Genomic DNA, 22,361 nt, shown 5'->3' on the forward strand with positions numbered 1-22,361 from the left:
TTAGATGGGGGTGTGGGCAGACTTCTGTGTGAATGTATGATTGTGGTGCTGTGACCTAATATAGAGAAGATGGGAAGAGCAGATTTAGGGAGAGCACAAGTATGCTTTGTAGTATGTATAAACTTTGAGATGCCTTTAGAACATCCAAGTAGAGCTGTTGAACAGGCAGTTGGATATCTAGTTGTGGAGCTCAGTAAAAACTTTCAAGCTGGAGATACGGGCATTTCACTAAGTTTTTGAAAAACTCATTTGGTAAAATCATTCACTAAGAATTAAATGGCTTTTGCAACAGAGTTAGAAGCAGATTCTCAAAACCTATACAACTTCATAACTAGATAAGCAAGGAAAATAATAATTCCAAAAAATGCCAACAATAGTTAAAAAGACATTTAAGTTGTTTAATGAAGAAGAAAGTACTACAGAAAACAGAGGACTTATTTTCTAAAGACTTACTAATTTTTAGAGAGAGGGGAAGGGAAGGAGAAAGAGAAGGAGGGAAACATCAATGTGTGAGAGATACATCGATTGGTTGCCCCTCTGGCACATCCCCACCTGGGGACCTGGCCCACAACCCAGACATGTGCCATGACTGAGAATTGAACTGGTGACTTTTTGGTTTGCAGGCCAGCACTCATTTTACTGAGCCACATCAGCCAGGGAAAACAGAGGACTTTGTAGGAAAATAAGAAAGTAGCTTGACAGAAGGGTATCTAAAGAAGGGTTGAAGCTGCTCAGTTGTAGACATAAAAGTAAGTGATTAGCAAATAAATAAAGTGATGCCATATATAGCTAGTTCTGGTTTCTTGGTTTTGTTTCTTTTGTGTGAAGATTGGGTAAAACTAAACAATAAGTGCTTGTAGGAAAGCCTGTGACCAATTGGAGCCACAAGGAAGAATGTGGGATGAATGGCCATTCCAAAGAAAACTGCATTGCTCAATGGTTCACTGCATTTAGTTTTGGTTAGTGTACTTTTTGTTCAACTACTAACTTGGTGCTTCAAAACATTAATGTGCTATGAAAAATCATGTGCTTTGAAAAAACTTTGGGCTGGCCCAAAGTTTCAGTCCTCTGGTCATGTGGTTGGTCTTTCTGGTGGCCATCCCCCAAACTGATACTATCTCAGGGTCCACCTTAAGTTACTACTTTGGTGTAAAAGAACACTCCTATCAGGGAACTCCAAGGGTTTTTGAAACTCTATGCCAGGAATCAGAGACAAAAAAACAGATATACAGGGTTGAGCAAAACTGGATCTACAGTTGTCAGTACACAAAACAGTTTATTCTTGTATTATTTATTAACTATCGTGTTATTTTCCATATGAACAATTATAAACCTACTTTTGCCCACCCATATATTTATTATATTGCAAATTGAAAATTTTCTGTTAATTGGTATTTTAGAATCTCTCCTCTTCACAATTACTCTTGATAAGTTGATAAAAGTGTGACTTGATTTTCTAATAGTAATTTTTTTCAGGTACATAAGAAAACTGGCTTACCTATCTGCTTAAAACCAGCTGAGTAAAAGATTTTTAGTTAAGGGAAATAAGTAAGAAGTACTAAATATATCATGGAGTATCTTCTAGTTTGATCACTTTGAAAATCAGAACTTGTTTAGGCAAAGCTTTAGAGAGGAAGGGAAGAAGGGGGGGGAGGAGAGAGAAGCATCAATGTGAGAGAACTATCAATCATTTGCCTCTAGTACATGCTTGAACTGAGGACCAAACCCACAACCTAGGCATGTACTCTGACCAGGAATTGAACCTGCAACCTTTTGGTTTATGGATGATACTCCAACCCACTGAGCCTCACCACCCTGGGCTGTATTAGATTTTTTTTTAATCATCACCCAAAGACATTTTTTTTTATTACTTTTAGAGAGAAAGGGAGAGGCAAACATCAGTGTGAAAGAGAAACATCGACTAGTTGCCTTCTCACATGTGCCCTGACCAGGAATCAAACCTGTGACCTTTCAGTCTACAGGATGACATTCCAACCAACTAGGCCACACTGGCCAGTGCATGTATTTGGTTTTCTAATCTTAACTATTATAATAGTAGTTGTCCCTTTAGCAATTACTCTGTGTCTGTTGTTCGCCAGGTACAAGGAATACATACATGAATAAGATGTAATTTCTGCTCTCAGGGAATTTATAATTCAAAAGAAAACACAGACAGATATACAAACAATTATTGACACCTGCTAAAATTGAGATATTCACAATGTGTTTTGGGGAGCACAAAAGAAAGGGACTTACTTAAAAGGAGCTAGGAAAATGTTTTAAGTTTAGTATGCAAAGAATAGAGGGTAGAGAGTATTATAAATAAGTTTCTCTGGATCTGATACTATGCTTAGGAAACTGTAAATAATCTGATATGGGACCCAGGATATGAGTCTGTAAAGGTGGGCAAAAGCAGATCATAAAGCTTCTTGTTTATATAAGATACCAAGAAGTTTGGAGTTTACCCTATAGGCAATAGGAAGTTAAGAGTTTTAAAGCAGAGGAACTATTTGCTAAGCTTCTATTGATAGCATTATGATAGACGGATTAGAGAAAAATCAGGTGCGTGTGTTTGGAAATTGTCCCACCCAAATATTATACAGGCTTTTACTGATGTAGTGATAGAGAAGACATATTTAGAAGCACATTTACAGAAAGGGCAGTAAAAGGGGAGAGATTTTAGAATGTCTTCAAAGAACCTGCAACCTTGATGTATCAGGATGATGCTCTAACTTAGCTACCCCACCAAGTCTTCACTTGATATTTTTTTCGTACATAACCTGAAGATATCTTCATTATACATTAATTGGTATCCTGGTAAAATGTCCAAAAAACTACTTACCATACCATGTGTTACAAAATTGTTGATTACCTTTGTGACATTGTTATCTTAAAACAGCTCTCAAGGACCAAAGTAGGAACAGTTTAAGCAACAAAGTAACAGTACTGGACTATCACCTAAAGGATAAGGTATTCATGAGTCTATGCCAATGTAAATCAGTGATTAAATAAATAAATGGAGGAACAGGATAAATCTCCCCTATAATATATGCAGTATATTTTCTTCAAGGAGGTGGGACTTAATTTCCTTCTTCTTAATTATAGTCTGTATTTAGTGACCTAATTTCAAAGAACAGAATATGGAAAGGAAAAACTAGTAACTTTATATTAAGAGGCCTAGCAGATGACACCTTAACTAAGTGCAAGTTGAACATCAGCAATCATAAATCACAGTGGTAACATACTCCCTTTTATGTAATAAATTTGAAGGGAAATTTAAGCCTCTGATATATATATATTTTTTAGAAACATTCTTTTTCTTTTTTTTATTTAAAGATTTTATTTATTTATTTTTAGAGAGGGAAGGGAGGGAGATAGAGAGAGAGAGAGAGAGAGAGAGAGAAACGTCAATGTGCGGTTGCTGGGGGTTATAGCCTGCAACCCAGGCGTGTACCCTGGCTGGGAATCGAACTTGGGACACTAGCCTCTGATATTCTTGAAAAAAAAAACCAAAAACAAGCAGATGTGTCCGATGAAGATGGCTGTGTAGGCAGACACTGCTTGCCTCTTCTCATAACCACATCAAAATTACAACTAAAGTGTAGAACCATCACTCAGAACCATCAGTAATCAAGATTAATTGGAGTCTGACAACTACAGAATTAAAGAAACCACATCCATCCAGACTGGTAGGAGGTTGTGCAGATGTGGAATGAGCTGGTCCTTCACCCACATGAAGTGGATAAAAAATTCAGGGAGCATTTCTTGGTAGGGATACCAGGGCCCCCAGCCCAGGGTTCCATTGCCAGGAAGGTAAGTCCCTACAATTTCTGGCTACAAAAACCAGCGGGGATTGAGTCAGTGGAAGAAAATTCTGGAGCCCCTAGCAGTTCCTCTTAAAGAACCCACATATGTACTCACCTACATAGACTCACTCGCTCTGAGCTATAGTACTTGGGTAGCAGCTTGAAAGGAACCAGTGGTATACAGGGAGAAACTGAAGTGTCTGGTATCCAAGCAAGCAGAGGCCATTGTCCCTTTTCTAAACCTCCCCACCCCAGAGAGCTGTCAAGCAAGGTGCTATGTCTGAGAATCCATAAATCTGGCTAACACTGTTCGATCTGCCTTGGGGATCCCCAGAGACTCCACCCAACCCAACTTTCGAGCCCACCCGAGCTACTTTCCCATATTAATGTCAGGTCCTGGCTCTTGCTTCACAACTTCCTAAATCCTATCAAACAAGCAACAGCCAAAGGATCTCAGTGAGCCGCAGGCTAGGTACTAGCACAGGAGCTTAGATTCACACCTTGGCTTTGCCCTGGAATCTCCAAGCCCAGCACAAGTGGTAGCTGCCTCAGATTGCTTTATAGCTAAGACACAGTGGCCCCAAAGATAACACAGGTGGGGCCTGATGTTGGCCTGCACCACCTGGGAATCCCCATGGCCAGCACACCCACAAGCTAAATCAGAGCACTACCACCTTGCCTCGACACAACTGATCCTTCATGGAGTGTGGTCGTAAGTGTTCATAGACAATCTTTGCAGCTGACTGGCCTAGGTAGATCCCTCCAATTTATGTCCCAACAATAACCAAGGCTCAACTACACGGGGAGAGTATATTTAACCCACGAGAAGGGTGCGGTGCGCCTTGAGTACCAACCTTGGGTGATAGGGAAGGCTATGCCACTGGACCCTACAGGACACCTTCTACATTAGGCCATGCTACCAAGACAAAGAGTCAAAGCAGCTCCTACCTAATACATAGACACACAGGGAGGCTGCCAAAATGAGTGGACAATGAAACATAGCCCAAATGAAAGAACAGGTCAAAACTCCAGAAAAACAACTAAACAAAAGGGAGATAAGCAATTTTTCAGATGCAGAGTTCAAAACACTTTATAATGAACACAAAGAACTTAGTGACGCCCTCAACAGCCTAAAAAAAAGTCATCAGAAATGAAGGATACAGTAATTGAAATGAACAATTTACAGGGAAACACAGTGGTTGAGGCCCAGAAACAAATGAGTGATACGGGGCATAAGGAAGCAAGCAACAACCAATCAAAACAAGAGGAAGAAAAAGAATTTAAAAAAAAGCAAGGTTAGTATAAGCAGCCTCTGGGACAACTTCAAGAGGTCCAACATAAGGAGTGCCAGAAGGAGCAGAGAAAGAAAAAATTGGAAATCTACATGAAAAAATAATGAAAGAAAACTTGCCTAATTTCATGAAGGAAATAGACATGCAAGTCCAGGAAGCACATAGAGTCCCAAACAGAATGGATGCAAAGAGCCCCACTTCAGGACACACCATAATTAAAATGCCAAAGGTTAAAGATAGAGAATCTTAAATGCTCCAAGAGAAAACCTACACGGGAGTTCCCATAAGACTGTCAGCTGATTTGTCAAAAGAAACAGTAGGCTAGAAGGGATGAGCAAGAAATATTCGATGTCATGAAAACTAGGGACCTACAGCCAAGATTTCTCTACCCAGCAAAGACATCATTTTGAGTTGAAGAACAGATAAAGAGCTTCCCAGACAAGGCAAAGCTCAAGGAATTCATCATCACCAAGCTACTATTATATGAAATGTTAAAGGGACTTATTTAAGAAAACTGTGAACAATGAAATGACAAATACAAATCTACCAACAATTGAATCTTAAAACCAAATTAAGTAAACAAGAAGAAACACAGAATCATGGATGCATAGAGTATTTTGATGGTTTCCAGATGGGAGGGTGGTGTAGGAATGGGTAAAGGAGTGAGAGGATTAAGAAGTACAATTAGGTTGTCACAAACAGCCATGGGGGGTGTAAAGTGCAGTGTAGGAATGGAGTAGCCACAGATCCTATATGCATGACCCATGGACATAAACAATGGTGGGAGATTGCCTAAGGGATTGGGGGTGCTGGGTGGAGGGGGGCAAAGGGGGCAAAATTCTGACAACTATAATAGCATAATCAATGAAATATAATTTAAAACATAACACCATTCTAATTATACGAAAACAAACAAAAAGACATTGTACAAAATATATGACCAGTACTCTTGAAAAGTATAAAGGACCTGGATAAACAAGGAAAGATTAAGAAACTTGTAAAAATCAGAGAACATGAAGGACATGACAGCTAAACACAATGTGATATCCTAAATTGGACACTGGAACAGGAAAAGGAAATAAGTGGAAAAATTATATCAGTGCTAATTTCATAGTTTTGAAGAGTGTACTTTAATTATGTAAGAGGTTAAAATTATGGGAAGTTGGGTGAAGGAAGATAATTCTTGATCTGTGTTGTCTTTGCAACTTTTCTGTGAATTTAAAATTATTTCAAAACTAGTTTTTTTTAAAGCCTGGACTACCAGAGACTTCCCATCAAGATGGAGAATTAAATACTACGCTCATCTTCTCCCTTGACTGTGTCAAAATTGCAGCTAAATTATTTATTGAACCACCAACCTTGAGACTCACATGAAGACTAGGTAAGAATATAAACAAGAAGCCACAATAAGATTGGTAAGCCACAATAAAAATGAAACTCAAAATGGGCTAGTCCCACCCTACATGTAGTGGTTAAAAATCAGGAGAGATAGCTCAGTTACAGAAGTCCTCCCTGAGCAGGAAGGATTCCCAGCCCTATACCAAGATCCCGAGACCAGGGCACTCAGTACAAGGAAGAGGAATCCCCATAACATCTGGCTGTGTAAATCAGTGGGGATTCCATCTGTGTGAGACAGATGGCTGCTATAGACCCAGTCATTCTCTGAAAAGGCCTGAGCACAGACTTACTCATCCATACTCACCTTAAGCTCCAGGAGAGGGACAGCAGTTTGAAAAGCTCCAGGAGCATACTGGGAGCAACTGAATTATCTGGCTTTAGGGCCAGGGGTAGAGGGGCAACACTCTCCCAGACAGAAGTCCTGGCTGCACCATTGGTCCTTCTTTGAACCTTGTCCTGCACAAATAGGATGTGCAGGTGGGTATCATGTCTGAGTGGTTAACACCATTTGTCCCAACCTGGTGATTCTCTGAACCCCACCCCCCACACCTGCACATCATCCCAAACCTCTAACAACAGCTGTTTCTCACAAGCTCCCATCCTCAGCCTCCACTATGGACTGTCCTAAATCTTCCAAAGATTTGCAAACCCCAAACAAACTGCAGCTGACTTTTGCATGCCCTGAACATCTTTCTGAGTAGCCTTTGGCACTATTGGCAGCTGTCCTCTCAGAGTTGCCTCCAAGCACAGCATAGACAGCTACCAAGCACAGATCACTTTGTAGCTCACACCAGGTGGCCATGAGTTAGACACAGGCAGTGACTTCTCTGGGCCTGCACCAGAACCCGCCCCAAGAACCCCTGAACCCACACATCTGATAACCAGCTTCGGACAGCACCGGATCACCACAAAATTATCTCCACAAATGACACAACCAGAGGTTTGATTCACCAGGAACCAAAGCCCCACTAAAGTTAATCCTGCTCTATAGGGACAGCCCCTGAACAACAGCTCATTCACTTAGTTATGGACACTCCTCATAGCCAGTCAGCCTTCAGGGTCATCTCACCACTGAAGTACCAGCAGAAATCAAAGCTCAACTACAACAGGGGGGCACACAAACCCACAGAAGGAATGCCCTTGGAGCTCTCGGCGCACTTACCTGGGAGTCTGTGCCACTGAGCTGCACAGGACACCTACTGCATAAGTCCACCCTGCCAAGACTGAGAGACATAATACATCTACCTAATACATAGAAACTTAGGCAGCCAAAATGAGACAAACATGTCCCAAACAAAAGAACAGGACAAAACTCCAGAAAATGAGTAAAGCAAAAAGTGGAAGTAGAATTAAAAACACTGGTTATAAGGAACCTCAATGAATTTAGAGGAAGAATAGATGAACTCAGTGAAAACTTACACAAAAAGATAGAATCTGTAAGAACCAGTCAGAAATGAACAATACGTTAGATGGAATCAAAAGCAGATTGTAATGAACAATTGAATTATCAATTTGTTTTACAAGGTAGCAAAAAAAAAAAAAACAAAACACCCAGTCGGAACAACAAAAAGAACAAGTTGTGGGGGTTTTTTTGTTTGTTTTTTTTTTAATGAGGATAGTTTTGGTGACCTCTGGGACAACATTTGTATTGTAGTGGTGGCAGGAGAAGAAGAAAGAGAACAAAAGATGGGGAATATATTTGAAGCAATAATGACTAGTAACTTCTCTAATGATGAAAGAACTAGATATGTGAGTCCAGGAAGTGCAGAGACCCAAACAAGATGAACCCAAGGAGGCTCACACCAAGACACATCATGAAATACTGAGAAGAGTATTTTAAAAGCAGTAGCAGAAAAGCAGGGATTTACATACAGGGGAGCTCCCAGAAGACTGTCAGCTGATTTCTTATAAACTTAGCAGACCCTAGGAGATTGGCACAAAATATGCAAAGTCATGAAAAGCGATGACCTACAATGAAGATTACTCCATGGTTTCTCAACTCATGGGCCATGGGCCCGTAGTGGTCCATGGCTTGTTAGGAACTGGGCCACACAGCAGGATGAGATTGGTGAGCAAGCAAGCAAAACTTCACTTGCATTACCACCTGACTGTGTTTGCCTCCTGTCTCCCCTCATTCCCCTGGACTATGGAAAAATTGTCTTTCACGAGACCAATCTCTGGTGCCAAAAAGGTTGGGGACTGCTGCTCTGCCTTTTAAGGCTGTCATTTATAATCCAAGGAGAGATGAAGAGCCTCCCAGACAAGAAGACGCTAAAGGAAGTAATCACCACCCAACTAGTGTTACATGAAATTTAAAAGGACATGTAAGAAGATGAGGAAAAGGTAAAATATAAATAATTAAATACCAATAAGTTAAATGTGGTTATAATTATGTTAAATATAAATGCACTAAATGCTCTAATCAAAAGACACAGGGTGGCTGCATGGAAAAGAAGACAAGGCCCATTCATATACTGTCTACAAGAGATTCACTTCAAATTGAAAGACAGACTGAAAAGAAAAGGCTGGAAAAAGATATTTCATGCCAGTGAAAATGAAATGAAGGTGGTGTAGCAAGCAGCACATATCAGACAAAATAGAATTTTCCCCCAAAAATTATAAGAAAAATTGCCCTGGCTGGAATGGCTCAGTGGATTGATTGCTGGCCTGCAAATCAAAAGGTCACTGGTTCGATTTCCAGTCAGGGCACATGCCTGGGTTATAGGTCAGGTCCCCAGTTGAGGGCATGTAAGAGGCAACTGATTGTATCTTTTGCATATAAATGTTTCTCTCCCTCTGTTTCTTCTCTCCTTCCCCTCTATCTCTCTCCAAACAAAATATTTTTAAAAAATTAGGAAATTTATTTAGGAGGTTACAGAAGTAGAAGTAAACCAGCTGGGCAGAAGGGCATTTGGAGCTTTGGAGATAGAAAGGCAAAGGCAAACATAACACACTGGGGGTGTAGTGGGGGGACGGAAAGTCATGGGCATGTTTCCAAGGTGGGGAGTGCCTAAAATAGACTTTAAAACAACAGCTATAATAAGAGAGCAAGAAGGACATTTGCATATATGAGGGGGGGGCCCTTAAAACCGAAATTATCTTCTGGAGTGTGGGCCCCTTGTAGTATAGGCTTAACTTGCTAGGTGAGTGTTCTAGGATCCCATCTATGTCAGTCTACTAGTTAGTGTCATTGTGAGAGGCTGTGTTTGGCTTAAGTGGACTTTCATTTGAAGACTTTCAACACATTTTGCCCATTTCATGATGGGTGATTTATGAGTGCACCTGCCCACACCCAAAATGGGAAGACCCCTGTGCCCCATCCTCCCTATTACCTTATCTCTCCCTGAGGGGTTTTTGTTTCCTTGGATGAAATGTTTCAGGGGGAAATGTTTTGATGATGTGTAACAAGTGAAACAGAAAAACAGCAGCAGCACTGAAAAGCATCAAAATCAACGAGTTCAAAAACTGTTTTGAAGACTTCGGGCCAAGATGGAGGCGTAGGTAGACACACTATGCCTCCTCACACAACCAAAAGAAGGACAACAATAAATTGAAAAACAAAAAAACAACCAGAAGACACAGAAAATCGAACTGTATGGAAGTCCACCAACCAAGGAGTTAAAGGAGACACATTCATCCAGACTGGTAGGAGGGGTGGAGACATGCAGCTGGGCAGAGAGGACTCTGGCAAGGTGGCAGATTGTGGAGCAGGGTGCACAAAGCTGCAGCTGGTCAGCAAGGCAGCAGGGGGTGGACTGGCGAGGCTTGTGGACTGGGCAGTCCCTCATTCACAGGCAGATAAACTAGGAGAAACAACTGGGGAGCGGTTGGACTGTGCAACCCAGGGTCCCAGTGCAGGGGAAATAAAGCCTCAAACCTTTGATTGAAAACACTTGTGGGGATTGAGGCAGAGGGAGAAACTCCCAGCCTCACAGAAGAATTTGCTGGAGAGACCCACAGGGCCCTAGAATGTACACAAGCCCACCCACCTGGGAATCAGCACCAGAAGGGCCCACTTTGCTTGTGAGAAACGGAAGTGACTGAAAGCCGGCAGAGAGTGGAGCAAGCGGCACTGTTCCCTCTCAGACCCTTCCCCCACATACAGCATCACAACCCAGTGACTGGATTGCCCTACCCTGGTGAACACCTAAGCCTCTGCCCCTCACTGCGTAACAGGCACATCAAGACCGCCCCTCCCCTCAAAAAAAAAGGCCCTAAGGAAAGAAAGGATCAAAGCTCCAGAAAAAATACAACTAAGCAATAAAGAGATAGCCTCCCCATCAGATGCACAGTTCAAAACACTGGTAATCAGGATGCTCACAGAATTGGTGGAATTTGGTCGCAAATTAGATGAAACAATGAAGGCTACAGTAAAGGAAATATAGGAAAATGTACAGGGAACCAATAGTGATGGCAAGGAAACTGGGACTCAAATCAATGGAGTGGACCAGAAGGAAAAAAGAAGCATCCAACCAGAAATGAATGAAGAAAAAAGAATAAAAAAAAATGAGGAGAGGCTTAGGAATCTCCAGGACAACTTGAAACATTCCAACATCCTAATTATAGGGGTACCAGAAGGAGAAGAGGAAGGGCAACAAGTGGAAAAGTTATTTGAACAAATAATAAAGAACTTCTCCAATCTGGCAAAGGAAATAGCCTTCCAGGAAGTCCAGGAAGCTCAGAGAGTCCCAAAGAATGTGGACCCAAGGAGGAACACACCAGGGCACATCATAATTACATTACCCAAGATTAAAATGAAGGAGAGAATCCTAGAAGCAGCAAAAGAAAAGGAGATAGTCACCTACAAAGGAGTTCCCATCAGACTGTCAGCTGATTTCTCCAAAGAGACCTTACAGGCAAGAAGGGGGTGGAAAGAAGTATTCCAAGTCATGAAAGGCAAGGACCTACATCCCAGATGCTCTATCCAGCAAAGCTTTCATTTAGAATGGAAGGGCAGATAAAGTGCTTCTCAGATAAGATCAAGTTAAAGGAGTTCATCATCACCAAGCCCTTATTTTATGAAATGTTAAAGGGACTTATCTAAGAAAAAGAAGATAAAAAGATATGTATAGTAAAATGACAGCAAACTCACAATTATTAACAACTACACCTAAAACAAAAACAAAAACAAACTAAGCAAACAACTAGAACAGGAACAGACCCACAGAAATGGAGATCACATGGAGGGTTAGCAACAGGGGGAGGAGAGGGTGGGAAAGGTATGGAGAATAAGCATAGATGGTAGGTAGAAAATAGACGGGGAGGGCAAGAATAGTATGGGAAATGTAGAAACTAAAGAACTTATGACACATGGACAGGAACTAAAGGTGGGGAATGTGGGTGGGAGAGGGTGTGCAGGGTGGAGGGGAGTGAAGGGGGAAAATGGGACAACTGTAATAGCATAATCAATAAAAAATATATTTTAAAAAGTATAGATTGGAAGTTATAAAACAGTCAGGGCAATGTAAAGTACACCACAGGGAATATAGTCAATTATACTGTAGAAACTATGTATGGTGCCAGATGGGTACTAGCGTTATTGTGGGGAGTCTCTTCATAAGTGTTAATTTGAATATAACACATATTTGATAAGTTATGTTGATGTAAACTTTAGAGAAATTAAATGAAACCAGAACAGGGCCACAGGCAGGAATGATAGTCTTTCATAAGTTTGGAGGAAGGCATTTAATTTTTGCTTCTTTTATAGATGGGCGCTCAAATTAATAGTTTGGGAGTATATTGAATAGTTTGGGACTAACCAAATTAAATATTAGAAAGTTTTAAAGACAATAATAGGTCTAATCATTGTGTAAATGATGTTTATGTGGTGGTTACTCTTTTGCTTTTTTAAGTTATGTAGTCTTCTGTCGTGTATTGTACTAATAGCCTAAAATCAGCTTGTTGCAAATGAAATTGTAGTGAAATTACATACTTTAAGTGAGGCTATGTTTCTGGTTTCACCCAATCCTGATAATTAATTCTATTTAGTTAATTATCTGTGTTAGGTAGATGTAAAATAGGTCTAGCTAGAAAGAGTTTCTGACCTGTAGTGTCAGATATTTTCTTCTTCTTCTTTAGCATTTTCAACTCATGGCGGCTGCATTTGCCAGAACCTGCAACCTGATTTTAACAATTGGGTGAGCAGTATTATGTATTTTTGCATTTACAGTTTACAAGTTATAGGAAAAGCAGGCAGTGGGAAATGATTGTAGATGTTGAGAATTTTTGTTTTCCAAGAATAAATTAGGAGTGAATTTTTTTGGTTAGAAAAAGTATATTCACTGTAAAAGCTAATTGTTGGAGCAAAGTATACTGAATTTTTTTTCTTTTTTTAACTGAAGAATGTAAGTATTGATCTGAATTTTCTGATGTCTAACACTTTCTCTAGCATGGTGTATTAAGATTACACCATGAATATTTTGTGAATATTGGGAGATGAATTCAGAAAATTGATTGTGGGAATTTCCAAGAGAATTTTATTTCAGTGAATTATCTGATTTGGGCATATGAGTAAAGCTTAGAAGGAGAAAAACACAGACTTTTTAGCTTAAAAAATCACCAACACAAGCTCTGAATCATTCTCTTCTGACAGTACATTTAATTAGTGAGTCAGATAAAATGTATTACTTTCAGTAAATGTATTTCCCACAATTGGAAACAGCTGTTGTTATTGTAGAACCAACTCTTATCTGAGCAGTCCCTTCATTCAAAAGAAGCTTCCAGGGCTACTATGAAATGTGAGACATAGCAAAGCATTTAGAACTTGAAACCAAAAAACCTGATCAGACATTTCCAACTACTTTGGTATTTTATGTTTATATTCTTTTACTAAGGTATCCTTTTTTAAAAAATTATAAAAGTTTTGATTCAGTCATTGACAAAAATTGCCAATAGCCTTGATTTTTACAAACGCACATGCACACGTATATATGTATATATGTATATAATAAAAGAGGAATTTCTTAAAATTAAAATTTTGTGACTATTTTACTTTTGGTGTGAAGGAGTGATTTAAGTGTTAGAAATTTGGATATTTTACAATAAATTTTTCTCATCTTTGAACTGACTGTTGCATACATAGTTTCCTTTGAAATCTAGCATACTTACTGTTTTACTGTGGTTTACCCAAAGGTATTTCTAACATTAGAAACATCAGAGAATCTGCTTCTTTAAACCATTTCCCTAGTTACTTGGGTCTTTAGTGTTGAACTCCCAATAGTAGATGACCAAAATTCATGCTGTATTAAGTTATGAAAGTTTTAATAGCAGATTCAGACTAAAGAAACACAATTTATCCAACACCTGTTGGTTTTATTGACTTTTTTTAAACTAATTTACATTTAGAAATTCCTTGTTCTGTTGTCTAGGATACTCTTGGCTTCAGTCAAGTAGTTAGTTTGAATCTTTATTCTAGTGTTTTCTTTTTGATACCTCCACTCACCCCCAAAGACACTACTATCAGTGGGAATTTTCTCTATTTATGTTGATATCTTTGCCCATTTACCTCTATCCTTACACCCAGGCATCTGTAAATGTAGTATTCCTTTTTTATTGTAGATTTTTTCATTTCCTTCTGTGTAAACATCAATCACGATCTCGTGACAGATCAACTACAGAACATCATCTTGGTTTCCACTTGTGTATAATGTGAAGATTTCCAGATTCTTATTCTTTTAAAATCCAATTATGTTCTCTTTTTTCTCAACTTTCTGGCATTCTTATCCATGATTTCATCTTACGGTTTTGCTATAAAAGAACTATCTTCCCCCTTTTTGTCTAATTTGACATAGAAGCTGTCTTAATCTTTAAAAGCTCATCAAATAAAATCCAGAGAGCATACTATCAAAACAATTTCCAGAGCTCCCTCACATTTCCCAGTTTATTTTTAATTCTTAATTCCCTTGTTATTGTCCCAATTTATGATATTCTCTTTTTTCCATTTTCCTTCTTAACTAGTAGTCTGCCTTTTTTTTACATGAAGGCCTCTATTTTTCTAACTGGAAATTTTTTTTTCCTGTAATAATTAACTTATATTTATGTTGAAGTCCAGTTTTATTTAGGTATTACTTTTGTGCTTAATCTATAATTTCTGCTTCATTTATACATGTAGAACGTCTAAACCTATTTCTGAAGCTTTTATGTCAGTCGGGTTTCTACCCAATAGTTTTGTGAATTGAGGAATTACCATTTATATTTTCTGTTTACTTCTAAAGTCCTTAATTATTTGGCTTTACACTGTACTGAAATGAGAAGTGATGGGAACTCTGGTATCTAAAATGAAAATGTTATGTGTTCTTCTTGTGTATTATTTGAGGAAGGATCTGATTTTCTTGGATTAGAATATATACCAACTTGTACTGTGAGCAGTGGAGAGTCTTCACATATCCCTCTAGGCAGATCTAAAATGACGACTGATGGAGACATGAACAAACATTTGTCCCATGATGGAGCGAGCAGCAAAGCAGTAACTCCCCTGAGGCATGAACCATGATTTAGAAGAACCAAAGAGTCAAATAGGAAAAACAAAATTACTGTATTTTCCCCCCTGATATAAAGCTGAATAGAAAGCCAGACATCTTCAGGTTCTGACTCATCACTTGGGCATATCTGGTTTTATTGATGTAATCCAGAAAATCTCAGCTCTGCAGAAGCTGTGGTGAAGTATCAGTGAATTGAAGATTCACTTCATAGGAGGTTTTTCCAACCTTATAATTATCTACCAGCCTTGGAGGTACCTATCTTACGAATACTTCTTAATTGGAAATACTTACTTTACTAATATTTCTTTACATTTAGGAGAAATGCTAGTTATTTCAGATTAGTTCCACTTCCTAATTGGGCATAATATGTGTTAGAGTGCTTTATTAATCCAACATTCAAATACGTTTACTAGCCTACATTTTATAATTTACTTTGTAGCAGAGCCAGGAATCAAACTCACCATGCCTTATTTCATAGTCCATGTACTTAATACTATACTACACTCAGCTCTGTGTTGCATTTTATTTTAGGTTTTGAAACAGATATATTGTCTCATTTGAAATGGACATGCTTGTGTTCTCTTTGGGTATTGTCTTGCTGTTCCCCAGCCACCCAGCTACATAATGGCACTTATAACACTATACTTTTTGGCAACATTGGAAATAATGTTTATAGATTTCATATGATTAGGCTAGTTTTAACATGCTTTTGAACATCTTTTATAGGTTGCTACCTCTTGCATATACATTTATATCATCACTTTCCAGTCTTAAACTTGGTTGCTTTACATCATTAGGTAATATTTTTTTCAGGTATCCTCATTCTCTTACTGCTTGAGCAATGTTTTTAAATAAAATAAAGGTCTAGATCTGATGATTACCAATCCTTAGAGATCAGGGATACAGTTTTATTCCCCTCAAATATGGAATATTGTCAAGAACAGCTCTGCACTGTATGAACAGGAAATTCAAACAGACTTTTAAAAATGAAAAATGAGGACCTTCCTGAATAAAGTTTTATTCTAACCTCCTATGAAATCCTAAGATTAGGCTGCTGGCCTCCATTACTTTCACAAAGTGAAAAATGGCTCAGAAGCTAAGTAAGCTAAGCCATCTCTCTCTCAATTGTTTCAGTTTCTCAGGAATTGCTGTACAAAGCTGCCAATAACGATCTCCGGGGATCTCACCCCCATTCCACCTCCCACTGCCTCCTCTGCAGCTCCAGATGCCACCAAAAGAAGGAGCTTTGAAGAAAGTGCCTGTACCCTCTTTTACCCAGAGGTGGGTGAGGCCAGGCAGGGTGATTCTCAGGATATCCTGATGATCAAAGGTATAGTTGAAGCCTTCATCAAGAATTTCATGAAGATGACCAAGAAATTTGGGAAAAGTTACCAAATAGCCTAGAAACTGAAGACAGAGCTCAAGAATGATTGGCACAGATGCCACCAGAAATGTAGTATGTGTTGACATAGAAGACCCTAAATACACTCCTTGAGGGCAGAGGCTATTACTTTGTTTTTATATCTCTCCCTCACCTTTACAATGTGTAACATAGTATCGAGCATACACACTATATTCAATAAATGTTAGTTTATTACTTAGAAGATTTTATGGAAAGTGTTCTCCAACCCTTCTTTCTCTGGCACTTAATCTAAGATTGTTTGCCCATTCACCAGAATAGTGACAAAGAGAGAGTTGAGTGATGTCTCAAGCTTCTTGGCTGGTGTTGTCTTCTGTCTGTGTGTCTGAGTAGGAAATATTTATCTATCCCGTATATGAATTTCCAGCATTAATACTTAAAGTTATATCTTCATTGATGCCTGGGCATTTACTTCTTAGATATTTTGTTGTAGTTAGCTATGCAGTGGAAATCTTATCCAGAACCACACTCTAGGGAATTTTTAAATCCCTTTGTATCTATAAGATTCATTAACAAACACTCTTGCTTCTTGATTTGATCTTACATTAGTCATCACTGTGTTTCAGAAGTAGGATGTGCTATCACAACATCAGTTTCCCAGAAATCTAATTTATTAATCTTGAATGGCAACACATAGTCTTATATCTCACTTGAGCAATGCTAAAAGAGTCTGCTAAAAGAGTATTTACAATGACAGTGATTGAAGATAATATGTAATTTAAAAAATTCATGGTTTACTATTTCTCTTAGAGAAAGGGAGATAATAGAAACTTAGTTGCATTCAGTTCTTCTGTTTGTCCTTCACTTCTTCATTAAGGAGTTATCATTTAGAGGCAGACCTTCAAAATCACGTCTTCCAGTATTTGGTTTCTTGTACCTTTTGTACCTCGAATTATATGTAAGGTTTTTTATTTGTAATGTTTTTTAAGTTAAAAAGCGAACATTTCAGAATGCTACTAGTTTTTTGACAAACATGAAATGACACTCCTTATGTATTCTCAGTAGCTAGCTTTTTAGGTTATAAGGAATCCAGTCAGAACCAAATATATTTTATTCAGGAAAATAATCTCTCCTGAATAACATACTTTTCTGTAGAATGAGAGATGTGTTAAATTATGCTGCATTGATGTGGGATTTTGGTATAACTATGAGACATTTTGGTGGGAAATTGAGTCTTTGTCTTCATGAGCTTTTATGTATATAACCAGAAAAACCCCTTAAATGTACAGCTTTAATGGGGGTTTATTCTGTTCCATGGATAAATTAGTTACTTCTAGAATATGCTGCCAAGGAAAAACAATATGAAAATGACCTATGTAGATTAGAAAGGACATGTGGGTTTTAGGTCTTTTTTTTCATTTTCATCTCTGATTCTATAAAATGAAACAATCAGGTTACATTGTAAGTTTTGTCTGTCAGTTTATATGGTGAATTTGAATCAGTAATCAGGGACAAATCTGATTAGAATATTGTTAGTGATTTTTATCGATAAATAACTGTATGTTTTTAGTAGTAATACATAAAAGGAATTATTAATTCTGTTCATTCTTCCACTAAAACTAGTTTTTCCTCTGTTAATCTAACAGGAGAAATTATGTATATGAAACCTGTGAAATTTTGTCGGCAACATCTAGTGTGGTTTGTCCTCCGCTTGTTGTCCTCTTATTGTCAGCTTAAAAATCGTATCATTACAGGGAATGGCAGTGGCAACAACTAAAATGTTACAGTGCAAACACAGAATGGTTTAATGTTATTTTTAGACTTGAATTTTCCTATGATTTCTGTCTTTTCTTCTCTCTCCAGGTTCCCAACCAACACCAGATAAGTCTTCCCAGCGATCATCAGAGAGCATAAACTGTAGCCCTACTCGGAAAAGGTCTTCATCCGAAAGTACTTCTTCAACAGGCGAGTACTATTAATTTTACCACACTTTGAAGGTAATTTCCCATCTGTTCCTTGTGAGCAAACTTAAAATATTGTATGCTTTACAATGAAAATTACCACTTACAATAAAAATTATAATACTATATGAAAAACAAAAATGGCTCTGGGATGTGAAAAACAGTAATAATATACATTGAAATAATATAATAGTCTTTTTCTTTCATCCCTCTTTGTGTCTAGCTAGACATACAGAAGCCCTTACTTATCTGTGGGGGTATGTTCCAAAACCTCCAGTGGATGCCTAAAAAAATCATAAAAAGTGCTGAGTCTCACGTGTGTGTGTGTATATATCTATATGTTTTCCGTTCATGTTCTCTACCTACAAACTTAATGCCTTTTCTATTTTAACTTAAGTACCTCACATGCACCATGGCCATAACTTCCACATTTTAAAATGTGACAGCAAACTAGCATGAATTTCTTTTTCCTTCTTCATAATTTCTTGGATAGAAGATTCATTCTTACTGTAGATTTTTACAACTTCAATATGTGATATTTTTTTATTCCTTTTTAAGTTAAGAACTTTATGTAAAAAAGCACTTTATATCTTATTTTTGTTATATCCCTATTTCCAGCATCACCACTCTTGTGTTTTGGGGCTGTTACTAAGTAATATAATAATGGCTAGTTGAACACAACCATTTAAGTACCAAGATAGTTCATCTGATAACATGGAATGTTACCAAGTGACTAACAAGGTGGGGAGCTCGTACAGCATGAATGTGCTGGACAAAGGGATGATTCACATACCGGGTGGGGCAGAGAGGGATGGCCCAAGATTTACCACGCTATTCATAACAGTGTAAGATTTAAACTTTAAACTTTATAAATTGTTTATTTCTGGAATTTTCCACTTAGTATTATTGGATGACAGTTGTCTGCAGGTAAATGAAACTGGAAATCGAAATAGCATATAAAAGCAAGCACTACTGTAGTCCAGAGGGAATAATTAAAAAAAATAAGAGTAAGCAGACACAAAAATACAAAGATTTTAAAAGTTGACTTGAAGTGAAGGGTGTGTAGTATAATGGAATGTACTTATAATAAAAACTTAGACATACTATATAAAATTGTTTAGTGAAATAATAGTTTCTAAAGTAGCTTTCACAATTCTGAGATATGCAACAGTTTATGAGGTTGTAGGAAGAATCTATTAATATTTCTAACCTCAACTTTTAAAATTAGTAATGTTTATATATTTAAAATACATAATTTCTCAATCTGGTATAACATATTTGTATAATTTATACATAGACCAACGGTTATGCTCTCGATTTTCTTTTACTGATAGTGTGTTTCAAAAACATGGATAATCTGTATCTGTCTTCTGTCTTTGCTGAGGATTGGAGTAAGAAATTATTTTTAATTTGTCAGTGTTCTCAGGATAGATAAGGAGTATGGTAGGTTCATCCCAAGCAGTGGCAATAATATACGTAAAGGAAGAAAGTGAGTTCAAGAAACTAAATAAAAGGGACAGTGTGGTTGGACTAAAGACAATGACTGAATATGAGGCTGGAAATCAACCATGGTTATTGAACATGGTTAGGTAGAAACCAACCATGTAGAGCCTTATAAATACCACTTAGAAACCATTGAAAGTTTTAAGTAAGGATGTGATTAGTCATATATATGTCATAAAAGCTATGTTATTTTTATGTGTTTTTCTTTCATTCAATTCTAGAACACTGAACCCCCAACAAATTTACTGGCAAGGTACCACTAAAAAATCACTTAAAAAAATCATGATACTGGTTGAAAAGATCTTTTCTAGAGGATCTTAGAAAAAAACAGACATAGTAAGCTATTTTTCACTACCTGCAAAAAGGAAAGTAGAATTTGTACATCTTTCTCGACACATGTCCCCATGGTGACTTTGGGTCTTAAGGTTATAAACCTGATTAGTCATTTCTTAGTTTTTTGTCCAAGAGTTTTTGATTAGGAGATCACTTGAGACTTATGGTCAGATAATTTAATTTCTTCATCAGGACAAGTTCTCACTGTCAAATTATATCAATATGGCATTCGTTGAATTTATTTGATGATTATCTTCAACATATTTGAAGCTTTTTATTAATACTTTTCTGCTAGAAATATAGTAGAATTAAAACAATAGCGATAGTTTATCTCATAATAGTTTGTTTTTATACTACTTCAGGAAATATAAAAGTGTTATACTACTTAACACCTAGTAACTAATTTTGATGGTGTCAGTCTACACCAGTGTTTAGCAAACACCGCCTACGAACAGATGTGGCCTTCAGCTTCTTTTTGTGCAGTCCTCAGGCTAAAAATTCCTTGTATATTATTTTATTTTCATTTTTATTTCATTTTATTTTATTTTTTATGCAGTTGCAGTTGTCCCAATTTCCCCTCTTTGCCCCCCTCCACCATGCCTGCTCCACAGTTCCATAGTCACTCACCACACTGTTGTTCATGTCTGTGGGTACTTTACATATGTTCTTTGACTAATCCCTTCATCTTCTTTCACATAATCCCCACCTCCCTCTTCCCCCTTAGAGCTGTCAGACCATTCCATAATTCTATGCCTCTGGTTCTGTTTTGCTCATTAGTTTTTTTGTTGTTGTTCATTAGATTCTTATTATAAGTGAGATTATATGGTAGTTGTCTTTCACCGACTGGGTTGTTTTGCTTAGCATAATAGTCTCCAGTTCCACCCATGCTGTCACAAAAGGTAGGAATAACCATTTCCTCTGCTGCATAGTATTCCATTGTGTAAATATACCACAGTTTTTTAATCCATTCATCTACTGGTGGGCACTTAGGCTGTTTACAGATCTTGGCTATTGTAAATAGGGCAGCTGTGAACATAGGGGTGCATAACTTCTTTTCAGTTGATGTTTTGGGCTTTTTCGGGTATATTCCCAGCATTGGAGTTGCTGGGTCAACAGATAGTTTCATTTTTAATTTTTTGAGGAAATTCCATACTGTTTTCCACAGTGTCTGCACCAGTCTGCATTCCTACTAGCATTGCACTAGGGTTCCTTTTTCTTCACATCCTTGCAAGCACTTTTTTTTGTTGTTTATTTATTAATGATAGCCATTTTGACAGGTCTGAGGTGATATCTTATTGTGATTTTCATTTGCTTCTCTCTGCTGGCTAGTGATGTTGAGTATTTGTTCCTATGTCTCTGGGCTCTCAGTATGTCCTCCTTGGAGAAATGTTTGTTCAGGTCCTTTGCCCATTTTTTAAATTGGATTGTTTGTCTTCCTGATGTTGAGTCATAGGAGTTCTTTATATATTTTGGAGATAAAACCATTGTCCAGTGTATCATTGGCAAATATGTTATTCCATGTAGTCAGTTCCCTTTTCATTTTGATGATGGTTTCTTTAGCCGTGTAGAAGCTTTTTAATTTGATATAGTCCCATTTGTTTATTTTTTCCTTGATTTCCTTCTCCTAGGAGATATATTGGCAAAAACATTGCAATTTGAGATATCTGAAATTTTACTGCCTATGTTTTCCGCTAGGATTTTTATGGTATCATGACATATATTTAAGTCTTTTATCCATTTTGAGTATATTCTGGTCTATGGTGTAAGTCGGTGGTCTAGTTTCAGTTTTTTGCATGTAGCAGTCTAGTTCTCTCCCAACACCATTTCTTGAAGGGACTATGTTTATACCTTTGTATGCTTGTGCCCCCTTTCTCAAATATTAATTTACTGTAGAGACATGGATTCATTTCTGGGCTCTCTGTTCTGTGCCATTGATCTGTGTGTGTGTTCTTACACCAGTTACTGGACTGTTTTGATTACAGTGGCCTTGTAGTATAGTTTGATATCAGGTATTGTGATCCTTCCAACATTGTTATCCTTTCTCAAGATTGCTGAGGCTTTTTGGGGTCTTTTTTGGTTCCATATAAATTTTGGGAATATTTGTTCTAGATCTGTGAAATACGCCGTTGTTATTTTAATAGGAGTTGTGTTAAATCTACAGATTGCTTTGGGTAGTATGGACATTTCAATGATGTTAATTCTTCCAATCCATGAACATGGTTTATGCT

General features: G+C 37.7%; 1 protein-coding gene across 3 annotated transcripts in view; it reads left to right on the forward strand.

The window, feature by feature from the left end:
• ASH1L (ASH1 like histone lysine methyltransferase) overlaps positions 1 to 22,361 on the forward strand; it is a 228,554-nt gene that overhangs the window by 75,748 nt on the left and 130,445 nt on the right. For all 3 annotated transcript variants that reach the window (XM_045816450.1, XM_045816452.1, XM_045816451.1), the window contains exon 4: positions 18,200 to 18,301. In XM_045816450.1, the coding sequence (XP_045672406.1) occupies positions 18,200 to 18,301 (102 nt within the window). The remainder of the gene's footprint in view (positions 1 to 18,199; positions 18,302 to 22,361) is intronic.

Source organism: Phyllostomus hastatus, unplaced genomic scaffold (assembly GCF_019186645.2).
Source record: "Phyllostomus hastatus isolate PE091 unplaced genomic scaffold, TTU_PhHast_1.1 phas_scaffold_216, whole genome shotgun sequence".
Taxonomy (NCBI): domain Eukaryota; kingdom Metazoa; phylum Chordata; class Mammalia; order Chiroptera; family Phyllostomidae; genus Phyllostomus; species Phyllostomus hastatus.